General features: G+C 36.1%; 1 protein-coding gene across 1 annotated transcript; it reads left to right on the top strand.

The window, feature by feature from the left end:
* Positions 1-841: 841 nt before the first annotated feature.
* Positions 842-16801, top strand: LOC139959371 (mpv17-like protein). The gene is made up of 4 exons (XM_071956926.1): positions 842-2215; positions 6420-6520; positions 6968-7066; positions 13316-16801. The coding sequence occupies exons 1-4, from the start codon at positions 1885-1887 to the stop codon at positions 13406-13408; spliced, it is 624 nt and encodes a 207-aa protein (XP_071813027.1). The 5' UTR covers positions 842-1884; the 3' UTR covers positions 13409-16801.
* Positions 16802-17941: the final 1140 nt, after the last annotated feature.

The following is a 17941-nucleotide window of genomic DNA, read 5'->3' as shown; positions in this document are numbered from 1 at the left end:
GGAATAGCCTATAGAAATATAATCTGGACAGCCGGCAGTGGTTATAACGGCCTAAAACAAGTTTAGCTTAATTTTGTGCTACCGCGGTGACTGATTTATATTCCTGTATTGAAACCATCATTATTATCCCATCTATATATGAATCACAGTCCCTGACCACCGAGAAAATATTCAGGATGTTTACGTAAGCTACACGTTATAGAAATGACGGAAAGGGCGGGGAGGGGTGGTACCGTAACGAGAGGCGTTTGTGGCGGTATTGTGGATCTACAATAAGAGTCGTATCGGCTATGTCTACAATATACCAGTATGAGAATATGTACTGCATCCGCTTTCTGAGACTATATTTCAGAAAGATGGTAAATTACGTGTTAATATTTCAATGCTTTTGATGAAACAAAATGTCATTGATATGTTGACAGTGGTTGCTTTAGGGGAGGGTGGTAAGGCCGGCCACCTTCCAATAATTGACATTGCAAGACCCCCCAGTTCCCTTTCAGCCTTCCAAAATTCTGTTAAACAGACACAACAGTAAAGGATGACACTTTCTTGGCAAGAGACTCGTATGTGTCCTGTTTTTCCCCCGACAAATGAAGGAAGCAATTTTCTCCATTACGCACGATATTACCCTATATTGGCCTACACCGTTGAAAAACACTTTCAAAACTTTCCCCGTACGTGTCAGTTATATTTAATTCAGCAACTAGTACCGCCTATCTCTCAGATTAAACCAATTGCAGCAAATGTTCATCCTTAATTTTCTTACGTCACAATCATAGCTGATATATTACCATATGATGCCAACATCCCAACCGCGCAAAAGTATTACATTACAATATCACGTAGTAAACAAGCCATTGAAACATCTATATACATAACAAAACATTGAACAGTTCTCACGTGTACATCGCGTATCTCAAACCAATGTATGTACATGTTGCACGACGACGTCTTGTTTCTTATGCAGGAAAGAAGGTCTTCTCTATATTTATGACGGCGTTCTTGTTAACTCATTGTAGATTTGAATTTCTCTAATTTTCGTACTTAAATCGTTATAACGAAGTGCTACACCTTATTCAAATTAGTGTTACGTGATTCGAATTGAGGAAAATCCGAGGCAGGCACTGTAACGGTAAACTCAATACAAGGCCGAACTTCTAACGAGAGTATGTAGATAAAATGACTGTCTGAGGTTTCCATGAAAAAGCAGAGTTCCATCATTTCCATGAATTCAGTCATGAATCAGAAATCTTAAAATTATCCATCGGATTTGAGATATTTGCAGCAATTTCATCGGAAAGTTCCGTAAGCTGGATCACCTTTGACTTGTGCATACATTTATGACCGTAATACTAATATTGTGAGAACTACACGTATAGTCCACATGTAGCTCCTACGCCTTGTATCAGTTAGTCTTCAACAATATACGTCCGCGCTTGACCAACCCACAGTCAATTGTTTGTCTAGTTCTTGCTAAGTCGTTGTCGTCGTGTCCTTTCAAAGAACTTTGGAAACTTCCGGCTTCAGGAAACATGCCTAGTTTCCAATCGTTGGATATTTAGCAATTAAGATCGATTTCACATCGGAAGTAATGAAATGTGTTTCTTTCATTAGCGTGAATCATATTTTGCCTACCCATGCTGCTTATAGTTATACTCCTAATGTCAACCAGCGAATTGAACTAAATCATCAGGATCAGACCAAACGTTCACAGAAGTTATATCGAAAGCAAATCATTTATAGCTAGTCACTATAAACCCTTGACTTAAATTATACCTAATTGTGGAATAAGGATCAAAACTATGTTGTGTCATTGCTTCACTACAATCCTGCAGTAGTTACCCATGCAGTACTAGTACTGTGCAGGAAATACCAATAGGCTAAATGGCTTCCCTAGCTCAGAATAGACTTTTGTTCACATTTAATAGAATTTTGAGGAGAAGACCCTTCCTTGTAAATGCAGCAATATATGGAGGAACTTGTGCAGCAGGTGAATTTACCTTGCAATTAATTAACGAAAGTGACAAACCTATAAACTGGGTGAGGATAGCACACTTTAGTATTATTGGTGCATCTTTCAACGGTCCAGTGGGACATCTCTGGTACACCTGGTTGGATAAAATCCTACCTGGTACAGCATTTAGGATCCTTGCCAAGAAACTCTTGTTGGACCAATCAATTGCAGGAAGTGCATATGTTGTTGCCTTTTATGTTGGTAAGAATTTAAGCAAAATATGTTGACAATTAAATTAAAATAAGCCTAAGTTACAGTATGTCCTAACTTGATTCAATCAAAATGTATATTAGTATTATTGTTCAGTAAGTTTGTGGACTGTTCCTATGATAGATAAGATAAATATCTTTCATTTTAATACATATGACTGAAGATAATTTGGAAGGTTTGGATTAGCTTTCACAAATTTTCCGTTTTGCAACATCCATTTTTCGTATCACAATGTGCACAGCACATCACAACAATAATAAGTCACTATTAGGCCGAGTAAAAAAATTAAACATGTGTTGACTACTCAGAATAAAATACAAATATTGTGATTTGAGTCGGTGGAAAAAGATTGGAATTTTGCCTAAGTTAACGACAGTAATATCGACACATGTATGCACTTAGTTCTGAGGTGACTCAAATAATTTTCAAAGGATGTCAAATCAGACTTGAATTGAAATAGCATTTTTAGACTGCTTGCAATATAATCATAAAAAATAAAGAAGTTGGCCAAAAGAAGATGCAGATGCAGACTAAAAACATGTTTGTTTTTTCCCCTTACATAACAATAAGTCATTTCATCCTAATTCCAGGTACCTTAAATATAATAAAACAAACAGTTGCAATTCTACGGGAGAGTGGTATGGATAATTTCTTGAGGTATCATGTACTTAAGCTCAACTTCTCTTACAAGTATACAAACTATTGGATCTTAGTTGCATGTATAGTTCTCATTGAAATGGATATTTCAGCAGACACTCTCTGTGACTTCCACTAAAAGACCATACAATCACACCCAGTGTCATATATACTGTATGCAATAGACAGAAGAGGCAAGGATTAAGCTCCCAAGTTCAAGTATATGGTGCCTAGAATGTGTTAAGCTGTCTCCTTCAGATCATAGAAATGGGTATAGATACTGTATTCAGGTTCCAGAACTACATGGGATGTCATAGCATTTACTGTTTTTCATGGTGGCTTACGTAAACCAAACATAATTTATCGTCATTGCGCATTCCATCTGACTCCCATTCTCAATTGCAGCCCCCATATGCTACCACTGTAGCAATGCACTTTAAAACAATACCAGGTGGCTGCGATTCCCTGCTGTTGCCTTGTGTGATATATATCTCGATTCCTTGAAAGAACAAAAAGTTTCCAAATTTTTGCTAATCTCAGTCAGGAAGTTTAAATCACCCATTCCAAGATAGAGTGAAGACATAGAAAGTAACTCAAATTTAAGGAACTACTACTGTACCAAGATGAATTATTACTTAAAAGTGAACTGCTTCTCTTTATTGTCAATCCCATGGAAATCTGTTTTATTATACCTATAGGACTTAGTTATACCAGCTGGTCAAATAATAAATAGTTAAGTTGACCTCTCCCCATGTGTTTAGTTGACTTCTCTCTAGTTGGCCTCTTTCCAGTGATATTTCCAATTGTTGCTATCTCCAAATATCCCAAGTGCCCTGCGTGAAAGGAAATCCAATCATACTGTACGCATCTCATAACAGATTGCCTAGGAATTTATACTGTACGTGCCACTGACCCTTGAAGCTGATTTCATTCTTAAAAGAACAATATTATATTGACTAGTCTGTATCGAAGATCTGAACTGCAAAAGCTTGAACAGTAAAGCCACAGGGAGGGTAAAATATACACTCTTTGTCTAGTTCAACAAAGCTGATTCAAAACAAAACTGACCTCAGACTCTCTTGAATAACCAGAAATTGAACAATCAATGAAGTCCGTTTATGCACCATTACCAGCATAGACAAAACTGAGGAGAACCAGTAGTCAAAGATTGTTGTTACTAGTAGTAGTAAACAGTTTGGAATACTGGCATGATAATAATCCTCACTGTGTTACTCTTCAGTAGGTAGATCATGGCGTGGGGCTAGTTTGTTGGATAACTAAAGACATTTGGGTAGAAAAAAAATAGCACTGAGATACATGTACTGTATGTTCACTTTCGAACCCAAAGTTGTTTTTCATAATGTCTGAGGCATTATTTTGTCAGTTTAGTTTATGCTTTTTCTTTTCAATATATATTTATCATCAAATTTGCAATGTCAGAAATTCCAGTTTTTTGCAAGGCCACAAAATCTAGGCCTGTATATATACCGTATATGGAAAAGACTAATTGGCTGAGCACTGAATTGCAGTTTTAGATATTTTCAATATCATGGAATTTGAAAATTGCAAGTACTGAAAAAGTATAAAAAAAAAAGATTTCAAAGGTCATCGGTATTGGCCGTAACTATGCTAGCAAGTCAAATAATCATCAATCATATACACTTCAAATTCTTTACTGTCACTGTCACTGTCACTCTGATAGTATTTATCTTCATTTTTCTTCAACTTAACACTCCTCAAGATTCTCTGAAAATACTGCACACTAGTACAGTATTGATGATGCATACAGTAGTAGCCACACAAGAAAGTATATATACTCTTGAAGAAAAAACTTTAAAAGAAACTTCTAGCCTGCTAAAGTTTGGGGCCAAACACTGATGATGTTTAATTTAACGGTGTTAGCCACCAGTTTAGACTGCTCCCAATACTCACTCACTCATAAATAATCAATATTCATTGTGAGATGTTGGAAGCCGTAATGAGTGTATCCAGGGCAGTCACAGACAGATATACCAGCTCCGCGGTTCTTTTAGCGGTCAATTGCAAAATAGACGGGTGGACTCAAAAATTACAGTTAAACGATGTGGCAGAGATTTTAGGAAAAGTTATTATTTAGGTCGATAATTGTTGGCAAAGTAACCAGGCAACTGGAGGTCAACTTTGGAAACTGTTATGGACTTTAAGTAACTGAGAGCTATTGTAGTATACTGTAGCTAACGGTAAAGAATTTTAATTGTAAAATGAATCAGCAAAATATTAAGAAAAGAGTGGAAACATTTTGAAACCAAGAACAAGTAGAAAAAAGCCCTGTTCCACTTTTCTTGTGGTTGTAAAGTACCCTTACTGTACTGTATGTATAAGGAATTCTCGGAGTAGCCTGTTTTGCGAATAACAGCAGAAATTCTTCTATATTAATAGACATGTTTGAACACAGAAAATTGAGCAAGATTTTCCAATCCTGACCACATTCTGCCATTCTTTTTAAAGGAATATTCTGGTGTCTGACGTTAATTGCTAAACAAAAAGAATCTGAAATTTCAAACCCCATCCTTTTAGCATTTCATCTGATCAATAAGTGAATTTTTTCAATATTGGTAATATTTTGTTGACACATATCAAGGGAATGCAGTTGAAGATTGTTTTGGTTTCCTTTATAACATTTTATTAATTTATTTCGCAGAGAAAAAGTGATATTTTTTTGACAAAAAACAATGTGTTTGAATGATTACATATTGCCAGCATCCACATTTATAACATTTATCACATATCAATGATTAATCGACAAGAAAATCGTAGGGATCTGCACCGTTTTTAAAATAACATTAAAATGTGACTGTGAAAAGGATTTAGCCAGTCAAAATACATAGGTTACATTTTCAATCATGAATCATCCATATCTCGAGTTCTAAGTTACAAATGATTGAGATGAGGCATTAAACATTGTTTCTTTGTCTGCCACTGGAATATCCCTTTCATGCGAAGAATGTGAGCTTTTAACCAGACTTCCTAGGGAATAGTCGAAAGCTTAGGTGAAAAAACAGATGAAATCCAAGTACTCTCCTGGGACAAGAACATTCTCACAACAGAGTTTCAACCAATTCAGGTTGGCCATTTTGCCAAAGGGAATCCGCATAAATTGATAGTTTCAGTAATGTCTATATAAATAGATCAGAAGGATAGTTTCGTGGCAATGCAGGACTTTCACAATATTGTTCAAGTCATTGAAATATTCCCTTTCATACACTATGTGTATGTGTAGAAATTCAGTATGCTCTCCATACACCCAGTTGGGACAATTTTTTTCTATACTGCAGTGTCATGTCCCGCTTCAGAGCACTTGTGTTGTCAGTACGAGCAGTACGAATATCATGTTTCTATCAGATCATGGAACTGTTTGTACTGTCAGTACCAGTGCTTTGAGAGCATGATATTGGAGTACAGTTTATAGAGGTATTAGCATTAGGAAATTGTCCCAACTGGCTGATCCATATAAGATGGTTAATGAATATTCATGAATCAAAGCATCCACAGTTATGTGTATCTTTTTTGTCTCTATCAGGCCTGAGTGCACTCGAGAGGCAACCGGATATTTTTCTAGAATGTAGACAGAAGTTTGTGGAGACTTTCAGATACAGCTGCTGTTTCTGGACTTGTGCACAGGTAATAATAAGCAGCTTCAGTAAGTGTCATTTCCCAGGTCAGCTTTTGTTGGTACCTGGTAATTTGGCAAGTGCAATAACTGTACTAGTTAACGATTTGTTAAGATCAATTTGTATTAAATAGGTAGCTGTCAAGATGAAAAGCATTCTGAATTATAAAAAAAAAATGCGTTGCTCATGTAATTTCCAGCTTTTTACCTGATTATTTATGACTTCAAGGATTTATAACTTACATAAATTGCTGTTTCTACTCTTACTTTAGCAGCGATTATTTTTTTAAGTTTTTGGCAAGGTCAAATTTTCCAGTACAATTGCAATTCTACCGAGTTTTTGAGTGACATTATTGTTATCTTTGCATTCTTACTATTAATACAAATGATAATAATTCAGGGTCTGAATTTTTTTGTGACCTGATTTCATGTAATTTAATTTTACTACTTGGTTTCAGCTTGTTAACTTTCTAGTACTACCAACGCATCTAAGAGTGGCATACATAGCAACAGTGAACTACCTTTGGACCACCATACTAGCAATTATGAAGAGAGTTGTGAGTATATTAATTTCTTTATTTTCGTGCTGAGGCAGGAAATTTGCATCATTGAGATTAATCACTGAAATCCATAGTATGTACAATTCACACATAACACTTACACCTCAGCCTTTTTGTAACAATCAACAATTTCAATGGTCTGTCCCTTCCTTGCCTGATGTTGATATAATAATGCATTAAGTAACAATATGAGTTTAATTTGCCCATAGATGAGACTTTCATGATGAAATGCTTAAAACGCCCATTGTCAATATTTTATTATTATTCATGTTAGAATTAATTTAAATTATATTTTAGAAAAATTATCAAGGTCTGCTGTTTGATGTAATGTCACTTAATTTGAGGAATCAATTAAAACCCTGAATCTTGCATTTAAAGACACCCCACCCCTCCACCCCCCCCCATCCGTAGCCCCACCTACCCTGCCACGGATGTTTTAAACATTGCATGCTATATGATTTATCCAATTAGGAAGTGTGAAGGAAGTGTGAAGTGAAGTAGTGAAGTAGGAAGTGAAGTAGGAAGTGTGAACAAGGCATTCCCCAAGAAGTGTCATTTGACAAGCGAGATGACAGACTAAAGGTTACCTCTATTGGTGGTTGGGTGTCAGATTTGTAGTATTTACTTCGCTCCTCGCTTACCTGTCTCCTCACAACCTTTTTGGAATATCTCCATACTTGTACTCATAGCAAAGTTACCTGTAGTACTTGTAATAGACCTCATAAATTAGTACTCATAATACTTGAAATGTAGTACTGTAGGCTAATGCAAGATAAGATACTCATGCTTGTACACTCATAGCTGTACTCACACCAAGGGAAATTCCTTTCTTCTTATAACTCATTCCACTGTACTCGTATTACAAGCCTGTTTGGTTGTAGGTACATAACATTGTTGGTACTTTCAGTGCATGTACTGTGGGTGATAGCTGCATGGTAGCATATATGTTAGTATCGGTTGGTGCATTAATACAAGTACCTGTTCCAAGTCTTAACGGTACAGTATACTAGAGATGATGTAGGAATAACCATAGCATGATACATTAGGCTGATTGGATTTCAGGTGTCGGCCATTTTGTTCACCATGGTGACTGGCAGAACTAACATTAAAAGAAACTAATCACTAATACAGTTCAGTACATGTTCGCTTTACTGTGAGTTAGTACTGTGATCCACTTTGGTGGCTGCAAATTTAAATCCCTATTGTCTTATGTGGTAATGGAATTTTATACTCATTATGTAAATTTAAGTACAGGAACCCTAACTTATTTTCTGTGGAGGTCAAGGTCACTTGGGACATCCCCCCCCCATGGAAGCTCAACCTTTAGTGAAATATTGTATTATTCATGAAAACCAGTGGTGGTCAGAAATTAGCTTGTGAGGAAACTTGTACAAGTTTGTAAGGTCCATCTTAATGAGTGCAAGAAACTTGCATGGTCACTTGCGATAAACAAAATGGAACCCAAAAGTCAGACTTTTGTCCAGTGTTAGCAATATGATGTTGACAATTAAGATTTGCAAGGTATCTTAGGTTGGTTGTTACTTCAGGTTTATTAACAAAATTGCCATGTAATTGTGGATTTGCTCAATTTGAAATGCATACAAAAATTCAAAATTAAGCCACTTGGGAAGAACGATTGATATAGATCTCCTGTTTATAATTATGTGCTTCTACAGTATAGGGTGGTACAGTACCATATCTCACAGCCACTTGGCATTTTATTTTAGACCTACATATGTGCATCTATATATATACTTGGAAGTTGGATATCATCTAATTGTTTGGTCAGTAAACAAATTTATCAGTATATTGATAAGAGAGCAGTTGGTAAATATTGATAAGGGATGTTGGGAATTTTCCATATATAAATTGTTATAACTTATGCTTTACCATACAGTATTACTGTTGACATGAATAAAGCCGTGCCAAATTTAAAGTGCACTCGGAAAAGTTTTATTGCTGTCACCTTTGAACTATGTGGTTGAATAAATTTACCACTTGATCGGTTACACCAGTGTTGAGCTTAAAAGCTGAAACATCTAAAAGTGTGTGAGGTACAGTATATGTTTTACTACAGAAGGCTGTGGGATTGCATTGTTCATATCTGTAAAATCTTCCACCTTCCCTAAATTGAACCATATGTACGGACTGTAGTGAAATGGTGGAGGAGAATCTAGCTTATATGAATTTGCAGGGTTACTTGGGAAAATGTCAGAATGAAGTAGGGGGGAGGGGGGTGGGGAGGGAAGGGAAGGGGATTATGTAGGAAGTGGCAGTGTTAGGGTTAAAATGAAGAATGAGGGGGAGGGGAATTGCGCAGGAAATCAAACGGTTACTTGGGCAAAGATTGGATACTGGAGGGGAAGGATGTACATTGTGTAGGAAGTAGGAGAGTTACCAGGGCAAGGGTTGGAATGGAGCAGGAGAAGGGGTAGTGGGGGTTGAGGGGGATGGAGGAAGCAAGCAGACTGTTTTTGCTTGTAATTGTTGGTACATTCTAAATCATTTTTATAACCATGCATAATAATGGTCAATGCTGAGCAAACTGTATACTATTATAGACTGAAGAAATGATACATTTAAATGGAAGAGGTTAATAGTCATCATGTTGACCTGCAAGCCGTCAGTGGGTCATCATGGGAGCAGTGCTAAAGTGTTGCCGTAGCAACTTATAAACTAGGTGCTGTAGATGTGAAAGTGCAATAATATGTATATACCTGTAGTAAAGACATGTAAATGTTTTCACTTGTAAATATCTAAACCATGTATTGGAGTACAGTACTCATCATTGAAATTAGTACAGTGACTGTATAATGGTTGTGTATATAGGCCTACATAGTGAATATTATACAAGGTGAAAGTGGATAACTTGAACAGCTGGTTGTTGTCAGTGACATGCTGGGTATAATATTCAATATCATACATGTGGATACAGGCTCTCTTCAAAGTGTGCTTTATTTAATTCGGGCAAACCGAATCTACGGAAGCTGATATGTGTGTGAATTAAGTGGACACATCTGTGTGTGTTTTTGTTTCCTGTGGTGGTCAAAACAGAAGAAGAAAAGTATCAAAACATGTTACGAAAAAACAATATGAAACTCCAAAAGATATTTGTGGATGATCTTGGTGTGCAGGTGGATGTGATTGCAAAAACCTTGAAAATTGTTTAAAACATCAAACTTTTGGTGTTACATTAAATATTCTTATGGAATTGCGGCTAGGAATCAGTACAGTACGTCAATTTTCTTTCTGATTACATTGTCTGGGACTCTGGGTGTAGATTTCCGTTTGTGACTTTGTCATCAATGTAAGAAGCATACTGAAGGATTATTGCCTGAGTCTGAAAATTGTTAAATTAAGACCTATTTACCGATCTCACACACACAGTTCGTACCTGTCTCCATCAATAATAACCTTCCATACTTCCTCATCTCCATCACTAGATACGTACGTTTGCAAGACGTTTGCAGCCGGCACTCTCCTAACGGACATGTATGCAAACAGAAGGCACTAACCTATAGGAACAGCACATGTTTACATCCTAATACATCCTCATATACCAGCGCATGGGTGTTACTGCACTTGTTGTCTGGCACACCATATACAGTATAGTGCGCTGGACTAACTGGCCACTTAATTTACTGGATCCGAAATTCAATCTGGTCTACACGTGTTGGGGATTTTGAAAATGAACTAAGCAAAACTAAAAATGCTGCCTTAGACGATTCCACTACTTCTGCAAGTTGGGTCCTAATGTTTAGGCTTAATTAGGCCTAGCTACAGTAGGCCTAGGCCCCTACACTACAGTACAAACTTCTGGCTTCATGCCTTCCTATCATAATCACGTCCGTGTTTCATCAAGTTGCCTTGGGACCCTTGACGTGCCTGTGCTCAAACAAGATACGTAAAGCAATTAGATTTATATCTCTGCCAAAATTGGTAAATTAGTCATGTCAGGGTATGGGTAACAGCTAAATGCTTGACTTGTATGGACAATACATCGTGAATAACATGTGATTTCTACATACATTTCTACCTGTATTTCTAATACATTTCTAGGTGGTTAGTGCCATTTAATAATATACATGTCTAATCGCTACTACGCTTGCCAAAAACGTATGAACTGGGTGTCTCCATGGAATTTGGCTAAATATTCATGTATTTCAAAGGCTTTTGCAGGGAGTATAGACCTGCCTATCATATAACAGGTTAGAATTGTCCCTCAAATGTATCCCTTCTTGATACCGCACGTAGATGGGTATTGAAAGGCAAGCACATACTGTATAGCCTGTCACATGGTACGGTATATTCCATTTTTTTTTTCTTACGGAATATTATAAAGTTATTCCAAGATTGCCAGATGTATGCTAAAATGACTTCTTTAAAACATGACAGCACACTTTGTGGAACAATTATTTCCATGATATTTTTTTTTTCACCTGTTAGAAATCATCGTGTTTCAAATGTTATACATATAATGACTCAGACTGAACAATGGCAATATTTCATTGAATTTTGGTACCAAAATGAGCAATTTATGATTCTTTTTTTGCCTCTCTTTACAATTCCTTTAAGACAGCATTTTGAGATTGGTCAGCAATTATTGCCAAAAACCTAACAATTTACTAAATACTCAAAATGAGGTTGTAATTGATCAAACTAAAACAATGTCCTAGATTTTTCCACCAAATGATGGTTAACGAGTTTAAGCAATTAAAGAACTCATAATTTCGTAGTCCAGACGTTTTTCATTGTGGCATATATATATATCAAACACTAGATAAAAACTGTGCATGAGCATTTCAAAAGTTTGGACTATCGTTCCTCTATCTGAAGATCAATGTTGGCTCGTCGAGCTAATGAGATCTAATGATATGAGATTTGTAGTATAAGAATGTAACATCAAAAGATTGATTTAAATCAACTCAAAAAGCTGGTGTAAGCAGCCATTGTATCTGTAGCTATATATGCACCTCAGTTATGCTTCACAGAGCTGTAGTATTAACACATGTCACATAAACGCTCACAGCTGTGTAGGTTTTTCTGAATTACCTGTTATAGTGGATAAGTGTGCCACAAATATATCTGTTTGTACCATTTATAAATTCACAGTTCAATGCACCAATTCAGTGACTTCACTTATCCCGGAGAGTTTTTCCTGCTATGAATGATCGATCGTGTGTTGATCGACACCTCGATAGTCTTTGTTTTGTAGAAAAGGTTCACATCTATTGATAAACAGTGAAAATGGCTGGATTTTGGTGTTACATTTGGAACTTATGCTATCGATTTTTATTCGACTGCGATTGATATTGCGGCCTGCCGTAGTTCGCAGTCTGTGAAGACACAATATGATCGTAAATTATTTTACTACAGTCCATAAATATCGCACCAGACAATCAAATTGGGAATTACCATTCAAAACAAACTACATTGTGTTTGATTGTTTTTTTTGGAGTCGTATTAAAGCCTTTGAAAGGTATATATATATATATATATATATATATATACATACACTCCCCCACCCCCTGCCCCATTTAAATAGCTGTCCTGTAAGGTATACTGTGGTAACCATGTAAACATTGCACAGTATAGTAGTCTGCTTCAGTACAGTACAGTAGTTGCAGTGAAATGAGTTATTCCTATTCATTTGTGGGAAAATTCGGTGGAATTTAATCACAGCCGAGAGCGATGCAAATTAGAATGGTAAATCCTGAAAAAGCCTGGATGAAATTTCACTTGATGTAACATAGTATATTACAATATTACAATTGTTGGACCACTAAATATTCAAATTTGGGCATATTTCTCCTTTGAGATACCCCAAAAAAAACTAATTAAAAGAAGTTTTCAATCAAATTTTGCAAAGAAATGTAAAGGTATGACATGTGCAAATGTTTTATTGTTTACTGATAATCAAGTACAAATATTGCCAGGTTTTTGCTGTAGGAATAAAGCACTAGATTCCTAAACTTTATGGTTCATGTTGCCCCAAAAGATAGTATCCATTTTTATGGGAGATGTACAGTATAGTTTACATTGCAACTTACTAGCATACTCACGAACTGCCAGTGTTATCTCCATCTGAGCAGATCAACAGAGCTATATAAATGTTTCACGCATCTACAAAATGTGGATATTTTTCTAGGGGAGGAAATGTCACATGCTGAGTGACTTAATTGGTTAATGATACAGCTTGCTGTCTGACTCATTATTGTGCCGTTGGTCTTCTCTTTTTTTTTCCAGGAGGTTCCAGAGAAAGCCAAGCCTCTCCTCGCTCTGCAAGCAAAGTCGGACGGAAATGAAGGGAAGACATCGCCATTGGAAGAGAAAAAGTGATGTAGCCAGGAAACCATGGCAACATGGTCTGGAGGTTCCTCATTCTACGAGAGACGTCTATAGCTATCTTTCACGCCGATGCACAAATTCTCCGCCCTTAAAAATGTTTCTCGTTTCTAGTGTTAAGAATTGCATGTAGTCGCTATGCTCTGCGAGACATTAAGTTTGCTGTATAAATGTTCTGTGTGAGAGAATGTAAAATTTGACCAAGTACTTTGATTGAGGTGGTAATGCAATGAAAACAATGAAATCTTTCAGTTATAATGCACAAGCAATGTCTAAATGAAGTTGAAAGTACAGAAGAATAATTAAAATGTGGTAATTTCTATTTATATATTTTTGCTGTGTGTGTTTTTGGTTTAAGTTCATGTAATTATGACCGTGCAATTAAGACAATTACAATCATGGAATTATGAACACAATTCTGTTTCTGGTTGTTGTTAATATGCGTCTTCTGCGGGTCAAAGCTTCCGGCCTATGAAATAAAGCTGTGATGCCAACGACATCTTTAGCCTTTACTGTTCTACGTCAGCAATTATGTGCTTTCTGGAATTTTTTATTCTTCAACAAGAAACTGAAAATAGTGAAATTTTTTGTGTACAAAACTAGCTATATATATTTGCATAATTCCTTTTGCAATGTTGGCTATTAATTCTCGGATAGCATTTGGCTTTGCAGTTGTACAGTATTCTCAGTGATGTTATAGTAGTATTTTGAACTACAGTGTAAAGTTTTGGTAGGCTTAAGAAGCTGGTGGCCCCAAATTTTTAGCATGCTAAACATTGCCAAAAGTGAGTATTTTCAGGTATTTGCTTTTGAGTCTCCAAATTTGCTGTGCCGGGCATCGAGAAGTGTTTAATTAATTAGACGATTCGCTGTATCAGCGAGGAAGAAATGCTTTGAGAGAATCCCTTTTGGGGGGGGGGCCTACCCAATGCAATGCACAACTACAAAACTTTCTTAAAAGCTTTGCCCTGAATATCTGCTGCATGCATCGTGGCAGTAGAATGCTTGTTGTATCATTATCTGACTTGCTAGCATATTTCTTTCATATTTCTAGCATATTTCTTTCATATTTCTAGCATATTTTTGGCCAGTAAGGTGAATTCCTGTTGCAAATGGTTTAAGTGTGTGATTGTAAATTTATTAAAAGTTACCGTTTTACATTCCATTATAAGGATTTGTGGCACGCACTCATTTGTGGCATTTCACTTATGAACAGATGATTTTGAATTGCTAGTGCAATGGTCCATATATCAAATGTACTTTGTGTCTAGGGAAGACAGTTGACGTACAATTGAACTTGCTGTAGCCGGCTGACAGTCTATAGCAGGAGGTTTGCTATATCATAACCTTAAGACCATAGGCTAATTGAGCTAGCCTACCCTGCACATTGATTAATTTTATCTAAAGTGAGATTTTTAGTCTGTCTTGGCCTTTGGACGAACAATCTGACCATCATATATAAAGAATATTAATTGAGAACTCCTGGTCTAAAGGTCACTGTCAGTTTTTTATATTTATTTGAAAAGTGAAGGATTTTTTCTAAAATTTGACACCTTTGTGACATTTATGGAACACGCTTAAACTTGGTCCTGAAGTCATTTTGACTGATCCCAAATACAAGTTGCTTGTGTTGCCAGGGATGTGATGTCACAAAGAATGCAAACCAAAGAGACATACAGTACCAGTTCTGCTTCAGAAATATATATATATATATATATATATATATATATATATATATATTAACTAAGATAATAAACGTTTATTTATGTACTATATTCAAATTCAATCATAATCCCTGCAACTTAAAAGGATGAAAAGTGATTCAGTAAGTGAGGAATGTGTGGGGTGTGCATAACCACAGTGACATGACGGTTTATGTCTCTCAATGCCAAGGTGGCTGTCATATAGGTCCTAATTTCTGTGGTCTGAACTCTTAATGCTTAACATTCTCTGAATTAAAGTAACAAGATCGCGTGAAAGGGTTCAAACACGCCCAATGTTCTTGCATACTGCAGAAGTGCTGGGAGCTTGATTAGTTGCAGTTTCACGGACAGAAAAGAACGTTTTGGGAAACAGAAAAGTTAATTTACTTAAAACGTTTAGCTGAACTTGAAAAACTTGTTCCAAAAGATCTTTAAAAACTTGTTCCAAAAGATCTTGTCTTCAGTAAATAAGAACAAAATTGAAAACACTTCATGTGACCAGCTCATGGTACAGTTATGATCTGCTGTGTCGTAGGCCGCAGTTTGTCAAGTTTCGTGAGACTAGATGAGAATGCGCCCTCTGTTGATTTTGAACGTGTTCTGAGAGCGCCATTAATTTATTTTCAACGTAGATGGTCTGTAGCTCGATGTTTCGACTGCCCACGACTCCTAGGGTATTATTGAATACTAATTAACATTCATCATACAATTGACAATGCAAATTAATTTTGATAAATTTCTCATGTAAACAAAGTTTACATTTTTTAAGTTATTAATTTAAAGACAAATTATCATGATATGTATATAGTTTATTTTGTAATTATTTATAAGTTAACAATTAACCCACAATATGTACCATATAGCAACAAATTTTATTATATATTTCTATTTCTTTCGCTTGCAGCTGAGCTGGCAGAAATATTCTAAGAATAGTCTTCTGTGTTTGGTTTTTTGAATTTTCCAGTTAATACCAAAATTAACGATTTGAACATGACTTCAGGCATAATTTTTTTCTGGATATATCGTAGTCCAAGCAAAGGGAAAGAAAATTATTGATAGTTATGTTGACTTCTAAATTTTCAATAATTCTGCTGTAAATAATATATAATAATATATATTAAATCAACCAGCACATGTTGTTATAACTTCACATAAACAACGGATCACTCTCGGATATAACATCCAGCACTAATCCCTTGATAATTTGTATAATGCATTCATAAACACATTATTTGAGGTCATAAACTGTCATGTTTACTGAGTATTGTGTTTTAAGGGTTGTTTCTGCAAACAATGACCTCATACATATTCTGTCTGAGACTAAATAGTCCAGCCACATAAGTTGATGCTGAAGCTTTCATATCTTTAATATTAAAATTGGTATCGAAATACAACATTGACTGAACTTGCATTTGTTTTCAAATTTTTTTATCGGTCGACAGCGTATCAAAATTAATTTCTTACCTTTAATTGGTTCATAGTCTGCCATGCGGATGATCACTAAAACGAATCATGCCTTAAACATTGGTGCACTTTAATGTAAAGCAGTAACATATACAGAGTTAATAGCTATATATCTATGTATGTCTTGATTTATACTAGCACTTTTGAGTTATTGATTTCACTTGATGCTGTGTTAATATCTTGATGATTAATAAAAGTGAAAAATAAAATTTTCATCGAACTTGATTTGTCGTAACTTTGGTTGCTTTCTGTATATAGTCGCTTTTCCATTGTTTATTGTGTTGCAATAGGTAACTGTTGACAATCTGTTTCGTTCATCATCTATATGTGGGTGCAGAAAGACATGGGAGCTACTGGAATTTAAAATTTAATTTAGGACCCCCAAGAACCACCCTACGGAGGAACTACATTTGCTGCCCATTTGTCCTTAAAGGCTCATGCCGCTACCATAATTCTGTTGGAGGAAATTTGGAATTCCCCTCTCTCCCCCCCCCACCTCCCCTCCCAGCCCTGAGGAATCCTGTGCATGTCTCTGCACTATATTCCACACTTAACTCTGATTTGATAAAGTGCAGAGGAAATCACAAGTCCTTGAAGTTGGTAATGCATGTATATTAGATCCTCCTGCAAGCAGGAACTCGCGAAGAAGCCTCATTGGCCTATCAAAGCTGCAAGCTGACCGAAGTCAGTCTCTTACATTCATATTTAACATTCATTCGTACATTCATACGTACATTCAACGAACATTCATACATTTATATAATACATTAGTTCTGTCTGATTTGATACATGATGAGGAAGCAGCTCGCGCAGGATGCAGTGTCTACAAGGCCAGGTTATGGTTTAAAAGGTCATCCATATTTGTTTCCAAATTGTATAGCACTACTGTTATGTTTTAAAATTGCAGACTATCTAAAAGTGCATTTGCGAACAAAAACATCCTGTTAAATCACCCACACTTCCTCCATATGCCCTTGTGATATTTGCCTAACCTGAGCAAAAACTCTGAAAAGCATTTGCAGGGCTCTGTAGTGTCTGCACATAAAAAAGGAACGCTCATTTCATTTCTGTAATTCACAGCAGAAACCAGTGACATTTCAACAAGCTATAAATAGTGCAACCTATATCTTATTTGGTTCAGATTAAAAACACATTAAGAAGATGATTGTCTCCCGTGTATCTTGTTGTTAGCATAGCAGTTGTTCATTTCTATCTATGCAAATTGGGTAACCTTTCGAGAGAATGTTTTCTTATCTCGCCTTTGTTTGTATCAGTATAACCTGTGATGTGTCAATTTAGGCATACAATTCACTAACCAGAATAGATTTTAAGTCTTCGATTTGCTCGCAATCAATATTTC

This window comes from Apostichopus japonicus, chromosome 19 (assembly GCF_037975245.1).
Source record: "Apostichopus japonicus isolate 1M-3 chromosome 19, ASM3797524v1, whole genome shotgun sequence".
NCBI classification, from domain to species: Eukaryota; Metazoa; Echinodermata; class Holothuroidea; order Aspidochirotida; family Stichopodidae; genus Apostichopus; species Apostichopus japonicus.
This window is presented reverse-complemented; position numbering and strand designations above follow the sequence as displayed.

Coding starts and splice junctions, on each gene's coding strand:
- LOC139959371 (XM_071956926.1), top strand. CDS start 1,885: ATGGCTTCCCTAGCTCAGAATAGACTTTTGTTCACATTTAATAGAATT. Junction 2,216..6,419: donor TGTTGTTGCCTTTTATGTTG/GTAAGAATTTAA, acceptor TGTCTCTATCAG/GCCTGAGTGCACTCGAGAGG. Junction 6,521..6,967: donor GTTTCTGGACTTGTGCACAG/GTAATAATAAGC, acceptor ACTTGGTTTCAG/CTTGTTAACTTTCTAGTACT.